Below are 19305 nucleotides of genomic sequence, written 5' to 3'. Positions count from 1 at the left end.
CAAACCAAAAAAAACCCAATTTTAATAAATGCATAAAGCAACAAAATATATTTAATGAAACGTTTAATTATGCCATGTGCCAAATTTGACAGTAAATATTTGTTTATTTGCCTTGCTTTATTTAATTTTGTCTGAAATATTCCTTCATAGATTGGGGTCTCATTTATAAAATTTGCATGAATTAGAGTGTGAAAATATGGGCAACACCATAAAAACAGGAAATTGCACAAGCCACCAAAAATCTGATTTATGCACGTGGCGTACGCATATTTCTATGTAATTTACCCTTTATAAATCGCAGTCATCTTGTAAATATGCATAGGTGAGCACGCCTTGAACCTGCTCTGAAACATCCAGATATGGAGCAGGCTGATCAACATTATACATCTGGAATCACAAAGCTACTGAATGTCCTTTGCTGGCAGAGCAGCCTCCCAGCTGATGCATCGAGACCCCGCCACATTCATTCAAGAAGGGTGTGCACCACGACTGAGCTCACAAGATGACGTGCGGCATCATGAGGGTGTCTGGGAAAGGAGGGGTAGCCACTCTCACCTGGCACATATAATGGCATGATACCTGTTACAATGTATAGAACAGGCCTTATGAAACACTGAGGGTTCAGCCAGTCACATGTCTGTCAAAGCTACTTAGCCTCAAAATCAATTAATCACGGGCTGACGCAGCCAACCAAGACATGACGTTATCAGTCTAATCTAGATGTTTCAGATGACTTGAACATTAATGGAATGTCATTGCTTATGGTTAACAAAAGTAGTTTCATTCTCAGTAAGGGCCCTTATTGCAATAGGAGTGCAGTATAGTGCTCCAAACTGCTCCAAGTCACCTTTTTATGTTCGCAGAAACATGCTATGTTTTATATATGTGCACCCACAACATATGGAAACTAGATGTAGGGTCAGTTAATGGCTTCCAGCACAGGCATGATGGAGTGAAGCTTGGTGGAGATATTCCCGACTTTCTGTCAGCCAGTTTCCTGAGAAGTTTCAACAAGTTGCCTACTGTTAATAAAGTGACAAATAACCAAAATAAATTGGCCCTCTTAAAAGGGAACAGAAATACAGTCCATATATTCATCATATTTGAGGTGTAATATATTTATCAAATTAATGCACATTATAATAATGGCTTTGTAGTATAAATTATTATACATTTAGGTGATTTGGCTGCATTTCCCTACTTGACCAACGGTGTCGTCATTTCCCAGTTTCAATGGGTCGGTGTTACCGTAAAGTTCCCCAGTCATGTTTTCTTTTATAAATCCTGATGTTTGCATGAGAGGTTGTGTACCGTATGCACATTTCAATCCTCTTTTTGTGTGTATGCGAGCTTTATAAATAAGGCCACAGGATTGAGCAGCAATATAAAATAAATGGGCAAATGTAAAATGCATCACCTGATGTGTCAAATGAATATGCTGCTTTGAGAAAAGTAACTAACCTTCTGTGAACTAAATCACATCAGAAAATGGATGGAGGGATGCATAAAAAACAAAGTCAACGTGCAATAAGAAGCTACATGCAGCCAACCAAGTCAAGGAAACAATGGAGAAAATGAGACATATGAGCCTTATTTAAGGCAGTTGGTGTGTCCATTAAGATGATTTACATCCCTTCTTGCTAATTATGTTGACTGCCAAGGGAGCTCTGTGACTAAGGTGATGCTGGCAAGGAGCTTGTGCGTTAATTTAAAGTGTAAGGAAAAACAGAATGCAGCATCACTTAACTAAAAATGTCAACCTGCGACAGGAGCAGGACGTTTCAGTAAGGATAGTCTTGCTGAAGCCTGACGTATAATATATCCATCTGGAACAACTATGAGTACATTTTGCTTAAAACTATGTGGAAACAATTAGAGAGTGTCACATTGACACCTATAAATGGTGCAGGGAAACGGGACATTTTATAACTAGGTGTTGGCAGTTTGGGATCAATGTGACCTCGTTTAGAAGCCCTTGCCATTAGTTATGATATGAGTGCGCGTCGCTAAGAAAGCCTTTTGTAAGAATGGTGAGAGTTTGACTGCGGCGTCATTACTAGTTAGGATGTCACGATTGTGTCCCATCTGCTTAATTGATTACAACATGGGTGCGTAATTTCAAAGAAATGGGTTCAGCCTTAAAAAAGAAGTCCCCAGGCGGAGCCATTTTGCATACTGCCCGACAATCGATGGCAGCTGTTCGGCGATTGTTTGGAAGGCACGTCATTCCATGGCTTCCGAGACCCCCAGATATCAGTTTGTGATTTTTTTTTCTGTGGGGACATCTTAAAACCGAAGCGTACCGCACACGTCCTGCAACCATCGCTGAACTAAAAAAGGAGATTTGAAGAGGAAATCAATGGCATTCTTCTTGACATGTTACATCGAGCAATGCAGAATTTCCACAACAGGCTGTCAGAATGTGTACGGAGAAATGAACAACACCTTCATGATGTTTTCTTCAAAACACAGAATGTATATTAATTACCATCATTAACTGCATATCCTGTATAACACATTTCATCATTAAATATATTTTGTAATGTGTTTATTTGTGCATTGAACGTCAATTGAAAATTTCCCGTTTCCCTGCGCCACCCTCTATAAACCAATTCAACACATGAAGGTGGTACTTAAAGCAGGGGTGGTGATTTGAACTGCAAAGACCAGGGGGATATTTTCCGTATATTGCTTAAATCATCCGAGATCAGATGCCTCATCTTGGATGAGTTAATGCCGGTGAAGCATATCCGGGATAAGTCGGTTTTTCAAACGCAGCCGTGCAGTAGATTAGTCTAGATGGATCTAATCATCTGAGATGAATGCGCGCGCCTGCGCTGATTGAAAAGCCCATATATATTGAGTCTAGAAAACATGATCAGCAAGTCTTTGATAGGCTGCGACAAAATGTTGAAAGAACGGGCGCATTTTCTTTTTTCACACAAGTGGAGCAGGACCTTTTATTCGAAGGATATGAAGAATTTCAAGATTTAATATGCACAAGAGGTAACACTGCAAAACCAGCCCAAACCAGAAAAGACGGCTGGCAAAAAGTGGCCGACAAATTAAACGCGAAGTAGTGTGCACTGTACTTACTGAATGCAGCGTTTCATTTTCTATGTGTCAGATTAATTATTATTTAATATGTCATAATTCCAGATCAAACGTGAGAACATGAGAACAGGTTAAAGTAAAGTACAAGAATATACTTCAAACTGGCAAATATTGGTGTATAACTATTTAAAGAATTGTTGACATAAAGAATCATATATAATATAAAAACATTAATTTTAAAGCTAATAAGAAGACAGACAAGCAAAAACAGGTGGAGGTCCACACGGTCCAGACCTAACCCCTGCAGAAGTGTTGGCTCTCCAGCAAAATGCCCATCGCCCTGTTTCTGAGGGCATTCCAGGGGGAAGCTCCTCCTCAGAACCAGTGGCAGGATGCAGTGGTCACTTCATTTCAGGTAAAGGATGGTCATTGCATATATTTGTCCTCAATGTGTGCCATAGGTATGTTCCATATATTTATATTTTTTTTTTGTTGGGTCAGTTGCAGGAATGTCATATCCTAGAACTTGTGTCTGACCAACGAGATATTGACGAAGGTCAAATATCTGATGAAGACACTGTGTCTGATCAAATATTATTTGGAAAATGTACCTCTCCAAATAATCAAACTGCACTCTGATCAGTCCCATGTGCCCCAATCACATTTGGAAATCCTGGGTAATGAGAATGTTAGGCTGATTGTGAGATTCTTTATGGAGCTGTGGGTGTTTTTGCCTGTGTATTACCTACCTGCAATGGCATGAAACGCATCTTTTATTGTCTGCACACACAGGTGTCTAGGAAACACTAAGAAACCCCGAAGGAAATATTTCAGAGCCAAACAGACTTTACGAATTGCCAGGCAAACTGTACTTTTAGATAGATTTTCTGCATCGCCTACAGTATATAAAAAAGTGTCGCTTGCAAAAAAACTCAGAGCAATGCATACTGTCTTTGTGGTTGTGAGAGCCTGACTTCGCCTAGTTTGACTTCATATATAAGGTGTTAATAAATCTTTGAGGTACAATATTCCCCCTCGGCTAAAGCGGTATCTTTCGAAAAGAATTTCCTCCGGGAGCAATAAAGGATCTTGCTGATCGCGCAAAACCCTCTCTATATGAAATTCTCTTCTTATAATTTGCGCACCGATATCAACTGGTTTCTCATTCATGAACGGTGAAGCCAGGACTGAATGAATTCCATGCACGGAAACTGATTAAGTGTGTGAGCTAATCCTTGCTTACATCGAACAAACCTACTCCGAGCAGGTTTGAGGATTTGGATCTGCTGCTACGACAACACATCAAGCAAGAGTTTCGAAAAACCAACAGATCAAGGATCAGGCCAAATCGTCAACAATTACATCTGGCTAAACGAGTAATCCACGTATGAAAAATACCCCCCAGAGGTGGTCTTGTTAATCTGATCTGACAGACAGCAAGCTTCTGATTACACTGGACCGTCTATAGTCAAAACGTCTCCTAAAGAAACCTGACAGATACACACGTGGACAAAATTGTTGGTACCCTTCAGTCAATGAAAGAAAAACTCAAAATGGTCACAGAAATAACTTTAATCTGACAAAAGTAATAATAAATAAAAATTCTATGAAATTTAACCAATGAAAGTCAGACATTGATTTTCAACCATGCTTCAACAGAATTATTTAAAAAATAAACTCATGAAACAGGCCTGGACAAAATGATGGTACCCCTAACTTAATATTTTGTTGCACAACCTTTTGAGGCAATCACTGCAATCAAACGATTCCTGTAACTGTCAATGAGACTTCTGCACTTCTCAGCAGGTATTTTGGCCCACTCCTCATGAGCAAACTGCTCCAGTTGTCTCAGGTTTGAAGGGTGCCTTTTCCAGACGGCATGTTTCAGCTCTTTCCAAAGATGCTCAATAGGATTGAGGTCAGGGCTCATAGAAGGCCACTTTAGAATAGTCCAATGTTTTCCTCTTAGCCATTCTTGGGTGTTTTAGCTGTGTGTTTTGGGTCATTGTCCTGTTGCAAGACCCATGACCTGCGACTGAGACCAAGCTTTCTGACACTGGCCAGCACATTTCTCTCTAGAATCCCTTGATAGTCTTGAGATTTCATTGTACCCTGCACAGATTCAAGACACCCTGTGCCAGATGCAGCAAAGCAGCCCCAGAACATAACAGAGCCTCCTCCATGTTTCACAGAAGGGACAGTGTTCTTTTCTTGATATGCTTCATTTTTCCGTCTGTGAACATAGAGCTGATGTGCCTTGGCAAAAGTTCAATTTTTCTCATCTGTCCATAGGACATTCTCCCAGAATCTTTGTGGCTTGTCCACATGTAGTTTGGCAAATTCCAGTCTGGCTTTTTATGATTTGTTTTCAACAATGGTGTCCTCCTTGGTGTCTCCCATGAAGTCCACTTTGGCTCAAACAACGACGGATGGTGCGATCTGACACTGATGTTCCTTGAGCTTGAAGTTCACCTTGGATCTCTTTAGAAGTTTTTCTGGGCTCTTTTGTTACCATTCGTATTATCCGTCTCTTTGATTTGTCATCAATTTTCCTCCTGCCACGTCCAGGAGGTTGGCTACAGTCCCATGGATCTTAAATTTCTGAATAATATGTGCAACTGTAGTCACAGGAACATCAAGCTGCTTCGAGATGGTCTTATAGCCTTTACCTTTGACATGCTTGTCTATAATTTTCTTTCTAATCTCCTGAGACAACTCTTTCCTTCGCTTCCTCTGGTCCATGTTGAGTGTGGTACACACCATGTCACCAAACAACACAGTGACTACCTGGAGCCCTATATATAGGTCCACTGACTGATTACAAGATTGTAGACACCTGTGATGCTAATTAGTGGACACACCTTGGATTAACATGTCCCTTTGGTCACATTATTTTCAGTCTTTTCTAGGGTACCATCATTTTTGTCCAGGCCTGTTTCATGAGTTTTTTTTTATTAATTCTGTTGAAGCATGGTTGAAAATCAATGTCTGACTTTTATTAGTTAAATTTCATAGAATTTTTATTTATTATTACTTTTGTCAGATTAAAGTTATTTCTGTGACCATTTTGAGTTTTTCTTTCATTGACTGAAGGGTACCAACAATTTTGTCCACGTGTGTATATAAATGTTTGTGACGTGTGCAGAGAGCATGTTGCACAATTTTAAAAATAAACATAACCTGATGCAATCTTTCGGTAGTTTCAGACTGTACATTGGCATCAATTGAAAATGCATTGAGCCCAGTAGCTGAGGTAGTGTATGTGTGCGTGTCTGTCTGTCTTCACTGACACCTCACTCATTACAATGTGTAAATTAATTAAGCTTCAGGTTGCCTTGTGCAACTGAGCTCCTGAATGGATGAACACAATTTTAGCTTTTTATATTCCTCAGTGTCAAGCCTTTTGTTACATATCTTTTGCTCTCTTCCTGAAAACCCGGCGGTGATTTAAAACACACAGCCTGGAGGAACTGGGGGCAGGTGGTTTAGGAAGACACCCTGTGGGAGAAGCCTTTGCACTTGCCAGTATTCACTGCACATGTTTAAACTGGTTGTCCCCAGATGTGTGTATTCTCATTTCACTATCATGTCTAGCCCATCAAGACTACATTAAGGACTTCCTGTCGAGAGCTTCACATATAGGCATACTGGGGTAGCACATATTTGTTTAACACTTAAAAATGTGGTGTAAGAAAAAGTCAACTGGCCAGAAGAGTCATAAGACGTGTGGGTCACAGTGGTCCATGGTGGAGGTCTGCACTGTACTGTTTTTACAATCATCCAGCTGTTCTGGACATGGTTTCATCCCACTTTCTGCCTCTCCTAAAAAAGTTCCATTCTGCCTTTAGCTGCATTTCTGTTTACTCCTCTAAATGGCCCAAAAACTGAGCACAAAGCCCTAAGTCTGGGTTTATACTTCAGGTGACGCGACACATGCTGCAGTGGACACTCCTGCTACGCAGGCGTTTTACTGTTCATACTTGTGCACATACTTCATGTAAATCTAGAAGAACGCACCAGGTGGCAGTGTGAGATATTATCACGGTAAGTACAGGTTTGGCTTCGCTGTGTTGTGAATTCCCGGCAACAGCCATTAAATTCCAATGACACCTTACCGCGATATCTCTAAAAGGATGTTTAATGATTAAATCCATCAATCCAGGGATGTGCCTGTTCCAGCAAGCATTGGGCACGAGGCTGAAACAATCCTTGGATGGGGTCTCTGCTCATCGTAAGGTGAACACAATCACTCATATATACTGGCGTCATTTTAGTGTCACCAAATCTACATATCTTTGGAATGAAACCGGAGCACACGGTGGAAACCCAGCAGGAATACATGAAAACTCCAGGCAGGGAACACCAGCGACATGACTCCCTGCAAGACAGCAGTGCTACCACTCCGCCACCGTGTCACCCCCATGTGTGTAATTATTAACAGTATTCATTATTTAAATGAAATTAATGATTTATCTGTAAAATGTAACACACCGTATATCTTCTAGTAGTGGCCGGCTTCTTATTGACGCCCGTTTCGAAGAGAAGTCGCGACAAATAGACGCCGGTCTCTAATAGTAGCTGGTCTGTAGTAAACGCCGATCTCCAATGGCCCACCGCCTTTTTCGAACACTAATCTTCTTTTCGTACCACCTGGGCTACCGCCCTCCTGCAGTGAATCATACGGTAAGTACCTTTTCGTGTCAAAAATGTTTTGTCGTCGGATGCTATTGAGGAAGGGAGAAAGTCAAAAAGAAATTTCTTTGTGTATATTTTGCCCTTTCGTCTCCACGTCAATCATAACCCCACAGGGAGGACAGAGGTGGTGGGAAGAGCATGAAAATGCCATCTTCGACACGTTAATCCTCTCCTTTGACCAGGGAAGAAGGGGCTGTATTGTGGCCGGACAGTCAATACATGATCACGTGAAAAACTCTGCGCCCTCTTCCTCGGTGACCTGTTAACTTTTACCTCCACTGACACTTTTGCCTTCGGAAGGGTTGTGCGGATGTCTGTTTGTGTCACTGTGTTCTTGTGGCCCGTGATTGTAGTGTGAGCGATGGGAAGGAAACGGTCATTTGATTTAGCATTCAAACTCCGTGCGGTAACATACGCAAAAGAACATTCAGGCGAAGAAGCTGCACGACATTTTGGGGTGGATCCAAAACGTATCCGAGAATGGCGCAAGCAGATGACTGATATTGAGAAAATGGCGGCAGAAAGAAAACGATTGCCTGATGGACGAGCTAAGAAAGTGAGCGAAGAATTAGACGAACTGGTGTTAACATGGATTATTGAACAAAAACTGAAAGGTACATGTGTCTCCAGGAAAATGGTCCGCACGTAAGCGAAGAGGATTTTTGATACGGAGATTGATAATGCTTCAAAAGGAAAAGAAACGTTCGTAGCCAGTGCTGGCTGGCTTGACAAATTTATGAAACGCCATCATTTATCGCTCCGTTGGAAAACATTGCTGGCGCAGAAGGATCTAGAGCAAGTTATTGACAAGCTTGTCTCTTTTGTGATGTGGGTTGCAAATCAGCGAACTGCAGATGGAGTTAAGGACGGCGAAATCATTGGAATGGACGAGACATCTGCTTGGTTCGACATGCCTGGTTCTACAACAGTCGAACCAACTGGCAATTAGGAGTGTTACATTAAAAACTTATGGTAACGAGAAATTTCATTTCACTGTCACATTGCCAGCGAAAGCAGATGGCACAAAATTGAAGCCATTTATTGTATTTCGGGACGCAAAGCGAGAAGTGGCAAGACTACAGGATGTCCAAGAGGCTGTGGTAGCGACCTCAACAAACGGATGGATGGATCAGGAATTAACAATAATGTGGTTGCAGAAAGTTTGCGGTGTTTTCTGTTTCCAAAAGAGACTTCTTGTCTGGGACGCATACCGCTGTCACATTAGTGAGGAAACGAAACAAGAGCTGAAGAAATATAAAATTTCAACGCCAGTTATCCCTGGTGGTTGCACCAAGTACGTCCAGCCTGCTGATGTTGTTTGGAACAAGCCCCTCAAAGACAAGCTTCGAGAGTTGTATGATAATTGGAATGCAGGGGAAGAAGATAAGGGGTTTACAGCTGGCGGAAATTTGAAAGCGCTGGCACTACGTTTGTCAGTAACGTGGATAATATCAGCTTGGCAAGAAATCACCCCAGAAATGATAAGAAAATCCTTCAAGGATTGTGGAATCATCAATGCATGTGATGGATCTGAGGACCATCTTATCCACTGCTTTAAGGAGGGCCAGCCATGCCATGCTGGGAGTGCAAAACTGATTACTGCGTGACAACAAGCAATGGCAGTACCTGCATTGCCATCACAAGAAGAGGAAGATGAAGAAGAACTCGCAAATAACAAAGCAATCATTACCTATTCAGACGACGAGTAGAAGGTAAATACTGTACTTTATTGTATCTTATCCAGTCTCATGTCGTAATGCATGCAGTACGTATATGCGTGAGTTTGGAGCTTATTGCATTTCCTTATGTTCCACAGGGGACTTGTCGGGCTGATGAGCGCTTTCATGTGAAATTCGGACTGGTGCAGGCCAGTGCTGGTGGCATCATTGGCAAAAATGTTGACGTCTACCGTACCTGTTTTTCATGCTTACGGTAGTACCGTATACTGCTTTAATAAGACCGTACTGCTGTACTGATAATTTCATTAAATCCTGAAATGGCACCCCTGCAAGAGAACCACCTCTTTCAACCTTCACAAACATATGCAGTTTTTAATATCTGGAAAAATTAGGAATTAACTTGCTTAGAGATCTTTATATAGACAACGTCTTTGCATCCTATGAACAATTACATTCCAAATTTAACATTCCAGCTACACATTTCTTTCACTATCTTCAAATCAGGAACTTTGCTAAACAGAACCTTCCAGATTTTCCTCATCTTGCACCCTCATCCATGCTGGAAAAAATATTGCTCAATTTTAAGGAATTAGACACCATCTCTACAATATATAAAATCATTTTACAATCCCTTCCTTTCAAAGATCCAAGAGGACACTGGGAAAAATATCTCTCAATTAATATATCAGAAAAGGAGTGGAAAGTAGCAATGCAGAGAATTCACTCGAGCTCCATATGCTAAAAGCATACAATTATACAACTCAAAATTATTTATTGAGCACATCTGTCTCGACTAAAACTCTCCAAAATGTTTCCAGGGCATGATCCAACCTGCGAACATTGCAACCATTCCAGCCTCACTGGGTCACATGTTCTGGGCCTGCACCAAATTAACATTATTCTGGACAAACATTTTTAATTACCTCTCAGACAGCCTTGGACTTACAATCCCTCCTAACCCATTAACATCTGTGTTTGGTGTTCTTCCAGAGGGTTTAAAGTGGAGTCGATAATGAAACCGAGTGAGCTAGTCAGTGGAGGCAAATAAACACTTGAGCAAGGGGTGGTGCAAAAAGTGCAACAGTGCTTTTATTAAAAACTGTCCATCAAAATAAAGCAGTGTTCATAAAGTGCAGTTCTTCAATAAATAAATAAATAATCCATTAAATGAAAACGAGGAGTAAAACCAATAAATAGAAAAAACAATCCTTTAAAACCAGAGGTTAAAATCTTTTTAGGAAGCAGTCTTAAAAACCAACAACAAATCCGGTGCTCTTCTGTTAGCGCCTCACCTGCTTATCCCGTTTGGGCCAAGCAGCAGGCAAGACGCTCTCTGCAGCTGCCCTCCTACAACACACCCAGACTGGAGACCTCCCGATCCCTGGCTTCGGTCTGGCACTCATCCCAGTCCCCGAACTTGGTTTCCCACAACGCCAGGTCGCTCACGCTGGGGATTCCCACCACCAAGTCTCCCGACTTCCGCTGCCTTCCATGGCCTTCATGCGCCAGTCGCCTTCCCTGGTCACTCCGCTACCTGATCGCCAGCGGAGCGACATCAACACAAACACGGTGTCGGCCTAACACCCAGCTTCTACGCAGCTGCCCACGAGCGCCATTCGCCCGCCCGCCGCTTCTTCGCGCTCTTTCTCACCGACCTGCTTCCTCTACTGCTCCCGATAACCTCCGTCCCTCTCATTTCCTTTCACTCTCCGATCGTTTCTTTCTCCCCTTAAACCGACTCGCTTCTTTTTAAAATGACGAGGGCCACAGCAGCTGCAGCATTAGCCACGGACAATCATGAATGTGGGCAGTTCCTCACCTGTGCAGGACAAACAAATTGTGATTGCATTCACTACACTGTTGTACGCAGACTTATTCTGATAAACTGGAAGAACCCAAACTCTCCTCTTTTAAGTCAGTGGGAAACTGATGTGTTATATTATTTGAAATTGGAAAAATCAAATACTCAGAGGATCCGGACCCATAAGACTTTTTGGAGAAAACATGGCAGGATCTAATCAGTAATATTTTAAAATAAGTTAATAAAGCACAGAGAATTTATTAATTTAGGTATGTTTACAAGTCTTCAATTTTACGCTGATGTGTTATCTCTCTCAGGGGTGGGGATCGATATGTTCTTAACTTAAGACTTTTTTTGTAAAACTTGATTGCTATGTATTGATTGTAATAAAATTAATAAAATAAATAAATAAATCCTGAAATGTTCATCCGTTTACAAGCCTTACATTTTGTGACCGTTGGCGATCTGTACCATACCGTATTTTACTGCCAAATGAACCCGATTACCCATCACCATTCCGTTGTGAGAATAATAGCGGTCTCCAACAACCGCCAGTCTCTTTTAAACGCCGGGCCGTCCGAATAATTTTTTGAATAAACGCCGGGGCTACTATTGGAAGATATACGGTACATACTTTAATGCATTTCAATTCAAGTATACATCTAAAGATTCTACATGTGCAGAGAGTTGGAATATCATACATTTAATGTGTTCTGTGTGGCGATCTATTACTGCTTGCTGCTGCTGTCAGGTCAGGAGGAAGTCCCAGAAGCTTGTAGCGATTAACAAATGGGTTGGTTTTAAGATGATGTTTACGCCAGTCTGCTTTAATGATTACGAGTAAACTACGAGGTTAAAGTGGACATTTCGAGATTAAAACCGAAATTTCCACTTTAATCACAAAATACACGTTTTCACCATGTCCTTAATTTTTTTTCTCTGTGGTTGTTGTGAAGTTGCAAAAAAAGACGTCACAGAAGACGGTACGTGAGACTTTTAAAATGTATCGTGTCATTACGATGGGAAATATGCGACGCTTGAATATAAAAGCACCACGAACGCATATGCATTTTTATGTCGGCATTTTGCTTCACCACATCGAACTATTCATGAAACATCCAAAGCGCACATCAATCCCATATAATCTGCATTGCGACTTTCTGTCACATGTAGATAGTAACCAGAGACTCTGACGTCACATTCCAACTTTTATCACATTGCGCCCCCTGACTTTTTGCTGGTACTGCAACTTGCGCATGCAATGCATTAATTTCTGAGGACCTGCTCAGAGGACGCGTCAAATGAACGCTGGAAACGCATGGCAGCCATGATGTGGGCGCGTACGCGCTCTGAGCGTGAAGTATAAACGAGCCCTAAGTGGGTGCTTAAAACCACAGAATCCAAAAGGAGGAAATAAAAAAAGAAAGCGAAACTGCAGCCAGTGTTCACTGGCGTGATGTGCATCTGCTTTTACAAGCTGCCATGGATACGCCTCTGAAAACCGAGATGCCATCGTGTCACAGACACACCTATGCAGTTTTGCAGTGCTGCAGTATTGATTGGAATATTTGATAGCCTGTTTATTTATTTTGTAAGAAATGACTTGATTAGGGGTTCATCTACACTCTCGCCACATGAATAAACTCCAACAACCAACATACACCACACAGAACTTTTAAATTTAGTCCAATGGTCGCAAAGCCTTGAGTTGGACACCAAGGGATTTCTTGCGGGAATGTGGACCTCTAATCTAGAGGCTTGTTGTTTCCTGCATTGAAGAGTTTTGTTGGCACTTTGGCCGAGGGGGACATTTTCTTGGCTTGGTTTAAGTACAACAGCTCCCTTAAAGATCAACGTAAAGGCCAATAAATGCAAAGCCATTCTGAGTGATCACGTTCATCCTATCGGGGAGCATTATCTACCCTGATGGTGTGGGGGTCAATGGATGGTTTGATGCACATTGCCAGCCCAGCTGAGCACTGGAGCAGTGTGGAAATTTTTACAACCGGAAACAAAAATGTGATGAAACGTCTAAGGGAAGGATGGTATTCACAAAGAATCCACACTGAGGTGCATAGAAGATCAGGGTGGCACAATAATGTACTAAGACAATTTAATGTAAGTCTGTTATCATTATTTTACACAGTGGTTAACTGTGAGCAGCCTGTTGAGCTGGAGAGTAACTAGTTAAAACTGGTGGCCCACATGAATATTCACGGTGGCCATTTTGGCCCTGTTGCTTTTCTCAGTTCACAGCCTATGATTACAGAAAATATGGCTGTGTTATGAATATGTCAGAATGAATTAGCAGTCGGCAAAAACAAAGTGGATGGTTTTTCAAAATGCTATGTACTGCTTCAGTTCTGCAATGCATGTCCCGTTTGTATTTGTTTGTCTGTTTGGATCCCCTTTGGACAATTATATCAATACTGGCAAATATTTTTAAGATGAGTACATTCAAAAATGTTGACAAGTTATTTGTGATGTTGCTCTTCTTGTGGGCCATTGGGAAATAAGAATGTGAGGCCTTCATGGTTTGGCACAGAAAAAGCTTATGAGGTTGGAGGGGTGGTTCATTATTAGACTGGTCTTTTTTTTTTTTTACGTACATGAATGTTTGAAAATTACTATGTTGCTCTTACAAAGCTAAAGGAGATGTGAGATATATGAAGAAGGGGTAGGAACATACCACAGCAAAGCACTGACAGAATCCACAGAACAGATTTTGACCGATTTCCATTTATCATTTTCAGTGCATTCAGAAGGATTGAGACCCCTTCACTTTCTACACATTTTATTGGGTTGTAGGTTTAATTACACTGGTCTACAAAAAATATTTTTTGTTTGCCACTGGGAACTTCAGAACAGCTCTTTATTAAGTTGTTGTCATATTTGAAATCAGAATTAAGCTAGCATCTGATTTTTGAGATCATTGCCGTTTTGACACTTTTGAATATCAGTATAATATATCAACACAATATCTGGAGTTAGGACTCTGTCCCACCAACATTGTTTTGATGTGTTTTTTTCTGAAAACAAACCAGAAGACGATACCAGAGACACGATAAAGTATATTTTTGTCAATTTACCTCAATATAAAAGCGAGGTCAGTGTGTGAGGCAGTTGCTTTTGCACTTGTACTTCACACCCATCTCTCTTTGAAAGTACCAACAAGTAGTCACCCATCATGCTCGGAGTAAATCTTCCCTGATATCGGTTTTCCATCGACTTTGTATCTTGATGAAATCTTTGCCCATGCTCATCTCTGACATTGCTTAGATTTGGTGGAAAAAAGAGAATGTAAAAAATACGTCTTCAGTGACATTCTCGCTCCCATAAGCTGATACGCTTTCGGCAGGTTCTCCACAAACTCAGCATAATTCTCTGCCCTGTGCCTGCCAAGAAAATTCTGGACAACCTGCACGAATGAGGGTGCCGATTCACTTGGCTTCAGTTTCCTTTTGAACACATTGTCAAGCATCAGTTCACGGATTTCAGGGCCAACAAAAACACCTTCCTTAATTTTGGCTTCACTTTTCTCGAGACCAAACGTATTTCTTAAATGTTGAAACGCATCGCTTTTACCGTCCAGTCACCCTAGTTGTCCAAGACCTGAAACATCATAACTATAAAAATGGATGAAAACGGTTTTCACATTTGAAGTCAGCAAGTGAAATTTGTTAAAATACAGGTAAAAGAATCCAAGTAGCAAAATGCTTGTTGACCAGTGTTATAAATCGCTATGTTTGCCATTTTTGCCCCTCAAATCTGCATTCGAAAACCCGTAATGATGAAATGAAAATGTGCTAAGAAAGGTTTTCTACGGAGCCCGGTAGGTGGTCAAGCAAAAAAAAAAAAAAAATAAAAAATCTGTTTGAACAAATTATGTAACTCGTTCAAACTCGATTATTTTATTTTTTTTCCCTGACTCTTACTTCAGTAGTACAGAGCTCCATTCTGCATTAATTCATTTGAACAGTTGTTATTATTTTTCCACCTTGCACTCCAGTTCTTATTCTGGAGCCCCATATGGTTTTCCTCCTGTACAGTTCAACTTTAAGGTGTATGTTAACATCAGTGAACCGGAAGAGGAAGTAGTCGGAAGACCTCCATGGTTGAAACGGTTCCTTTGAGGAGTCCTGAAACAAGTTTCAAACGCAGTGAAAGTTACAAGAGCAAATTTATGGAATTTTCTCTGAGAACGTGATAGTCTGATGTCACACGTGGAAACATTAATGGAAGAAAAGGTAAGTTTAAAATCTAATCAATAATGGCACTAAACAATGGAGAATAGACTGAAACAACTGGCTTCTGGTTACAGTTCACTAAACAGCGACTGAAATAGGGTGGCGGAGGGGTGGCTCTGAGGTTAGGGATCTGCACCGGCAATCAGAAGGTTTCTGGTTCAAATCCTGTAAACGCCAGAAGTGACTCTACTTCGTTGGGCCCTTGAGCAAGGGTCCTGGGTATGACATTAATCCAAGTAGGACCTCCAACCTGAAGGGAAAAACTTGGGGCTTGGTGGCAGGATTGGCACTCCAGCCTCCATAAAAAAAACCTCACACTGGTTCCATTCCACCTGAGCTAGTGTGGTGCTGAGGTGTCACCCGTCGTGTCACCGTCACCCGTGAGGTGGCTGCACTCGGGTCTTAATCTGGGATCTTGAGGTGGTTTGTCATGTGGTGGGTGCGGCAATGTGCTGTATCAGTGCAGGCCTCTAACCTCTCTCTCTGAAATAAGAAAAAAATTAAGCATCCATTCACTTGAATTATGTCATTCGTTCAAACGAGTCAATAATAATATTTTTGCCTGACCCCTACAGTTTGCAAATGTATTAAAACTGAAATCCATCTTTCCTATAAACCAGGGGTCCTCAATCCCAGTCCTGGAGAGCTGCAGTGGCTGCAGGTTTTTGTTCTGACCTGGTTGCTTAATTAGAAAGCAATTCTTGCCAATAAAGCACTAACAAGCTATGAAATTAAATTAACTCTGCTATGTCAGATCATTCTCATATCCTAGATTTTCTTTCCCCTTCTATCATGCAAATGATTTGAAGGCTAAAATGGACGAGTAATTCTCAGTCCTTCACTTTTTTCTCTTCATTTTTCTTCCAAGTATTTAATTAAACCCAATAGTGCAGATAAATACACACAGGTGTAAATGTAAATAAGCTAAATGGAGAAATGCTGCTCTCTCTTGTCATTTGCATGTTATTGATAATAAGGAGAAATTCAAATAGCTGTTTAAGACAAAATTAAGCAATAAGGGCTCAAAATCACTAAAGTGAAGCAGAAGTGTACTTTAGCAATAAGTGCTTTTTATTAAGCAACTGGGTTGGAGCAAAAACCTGCAGCCACTGCGGCTCTCCAGGACCGTGACTGAGGACCCCTGCTATAAACGTTCAGAACCTTTTGTTGCAGCACTCTAGGTTGTGGTGTGGTCCGGTGCCTCCTGTTTGCTTTAGTTCTCCTTGTGGTATGCCTAGAACTTGACTGGAGCCTATCTGTGCCAAACTGAATCGACTGGAGTTCGTTTAGAATGGCAGACAACTGTGTATGGAAGATCTCACAATTCACCCTGAATGTCAGGATAAAAAAGCAAGCCATGGGGTCCAAGTAGCACTTTGTAGCTCTGCCTAGAGCTGGCCATCCAAAACAATGTGCTTCTGTAAAATAACCATCCATCCATTCATGTTATTAACCTGTAAAGCCCAGAGAGCCAGAGCCTATCACAGTAGCACTGGGCAAAATGGGATGTATGTTATTTCGAGGTGACAGTTAATCTAACTGAGGCGGTAGTGCTGCCGCCTCGCAGTAAGTAGACCAGGGTTCCTATCCTGGGTCCCCCCTGCGTGGAGTTTGCATGTTCTTCCTGTGTCTGTGTGGGTTTCTCCGGCTGCTCCAAACAAATGCAGGTTAGGTTAATTGGTGATCCTAAATTGGCCCTAATGTGTTGTAGGGATGTGTGTGTGTGTGTTTGCCCTATGATGGACTGGCGGCTTGTCCTGCATCTGTTCCTGCCTTGCACCCTTTGCTAGCTGGGATAGGCTCCAGCAGACCTCATGACCTTGTTCAGGACTAAGCGGGTCAGAAAATGACTGACTGACAGTTAACCTAATTAATAAACTTAATACACAAGCCTGTCTGTGGGGAGACAAAGGAAGAATGTACAATCTCCACAAGGCCAGTGGCAAGCCTATTAGAGCTTTGAGGCAGCTTACCTCTCATTTATGACAAAAAGCAAAAGGTCAGCAATAGCTCTCTTCATTCATCAACTCATAGATCATAAAAACAAGCCCAAATTCAAGGGTATCCCATTTTCTTCAAAGAGCCCACATCATACCCGCTCATGAAATCTCCAAAGATGTACAGGCCATTCAGATTTGGCATTTCGCAGCCTCTGTAGACATACCCTCCTGTTACCGACTTCCCGATCTTGTGTGGGTAGGCAAAGATGGGCAGAATATCATCTGCAAAGGAAATAAACGGGATTAGCTGATGTGGTGTTAGAAATGCAGATGGTCACTGAAAGTGATTAATGTATTTTGGGGCAGCACTTTTAAATAGGGTACCAGCTCCATAAATAACTTCTTAAATAGTTAGGGATTGCCAACCAAATCATTTTAATAAGCCCAGGCTGTTTTCTTGCAGTGAGGCACAGTAGTTAGAACTGCGTCTAACTCTAATAATCCAACTGCCCTTCAATCACTCAGAATATGGAGCTAATGCAGGAAGCACTTTAAGACAGAAAAGCTCTTATCTGTTGCACTTCTACATGACAACCCTCTCAAACATAAACACATGTTTGGAAAATGTCTGAGATTAAAACATTTAGAGACTTGTACATCGATAATATTCTCTTTCATCCTACAAACAATTATGCTGCGAATTTAACTTCTCATCAACACAATTTTTCCACTACTTTCAAACTTTCCTAAATGGAATCTGCCCAATTATCTTCATCTATTTCAATCCCCAAAGAAATAGATTAGTCTTGAAGACTCAGATCTCAAAAATATATAAAAATATTTTAAAGTCTCTGCCTTTCAATGATCCCAGAGTACAGTCGGAAAAGATTTTTCACTTAAAATTTCAAAAAGGAGTGGGAAAGGCACCCATGCACAGAATTCACTCTAGCCCCTTATGTGCAAAATATATAATTATTCAAGTTAAAATCTTTTATTGAGCATATTTATCTCGTTTAAAAATGTCCAGGGCAAGATCCTACCTGCAAACGTTGCAATTGAGCTCCAGCCTTACTGGGTCACATGTTCTGGGTGGGCACCAAATTAACAGACACCAAGGCTGACAAATTTCAGACAGCCTTGGTGTCACAATCCTTCCTAACCCACTAACAGCTTTGTTTGGTGGGCTCCCAGATGGGCTTAAAGTGGAGAAGGACAAACAAACTGTAATTGCCTTTACTTCACTACTAGCACACAGACTTTTCTTGCTCAACTGGAAGAATCCTAACCCACCTCTTTTAAGTCAGTGGATAACTGATGTTATATACTATTTGAAACTGGAAAAAGTCAAATTCTCACTTATAGGATCTATACAAAGATTTTTTTAACCTCCTTAGCATTAGACCTGAGCATCACTTGGGCTGTTAAAACAAGCGTTAGTCCTGAGTGCCTCTTGTAACAGTGTAGATGAATCTCATAGAAGCATTAGACTTTACGATTACTCTGGCTATAAAAGTGCCAACAGTGTTACTCTGAGTGCTACCTCATTCAACACTGTAGGCGTGTCTTGTGCAAGCATCAGGCTGAGAGTTACCAGGGCAACAGTGTAGGTGTGTCTTGTGCAAGAATCTGACCCTAACATTACCAGGGCAACAGTGTAGGTGTGTCTCGTGCAAGCATCAGGCTGAGAGTTACCAGGCAACAGTGTAGGTGTGTCTTGTGCAAGCATTAGGCCTTAGCATTACCCAGGCAACAGTGCAGATATGTCTTCTCCTAGCCTCATATTGGCAGCTTTTAATAAACTTCTCTCATCAGCAGCGATGACGAAGTCAGTCAGTCTTCAGGCAGTGAAATTGCAATGGTCAGTGAAACCGAAAGTGACACTCAAACAT

At 41.4% G+C, this 19305-nt stretch overlaps 1 protein-coding gene across 1 annotated transcript in view; it reads right to left on the bottom strand.

Moving 5' to 3' along the window:
• Window positions 1-19305, bottom strand: part of si:ch211-136a13.1 (HHIP-like protein 1) — a 133740-nt gene that overhangs the window by 13298 nt on the left and 101137 nt on the right. Inside the window, exon 5 of the mRNA XM_039768172.1 lies at window positions 17572-17698. Within this exon, the coding sequence (XP_039624106.1) occupies window positions 17572-17698 (127 nt within the window). The remainder of the gene's footprint in view (window positions 1-17571; window positions 17699-19305) is intronic.

Source organism: Polypterus senegalus, chromosome 11, assembly GCF_016835505.1.
Source record: "Polypterus senegalus isolate Bchr_013 chromosome 11, ASM1683550v1, whole genome shotgun sequence".
NCBI classification, from domain to species: domain Eukaryota; kingdom Metazoa; phylum Chordata; class Cladistia; order Polypteriformes; family Polypteridae; genus Polypterus; species Polypterus senegalus.
This window is presented reverse-complemented; position numbering and strand designations above follow the sequence as displayed.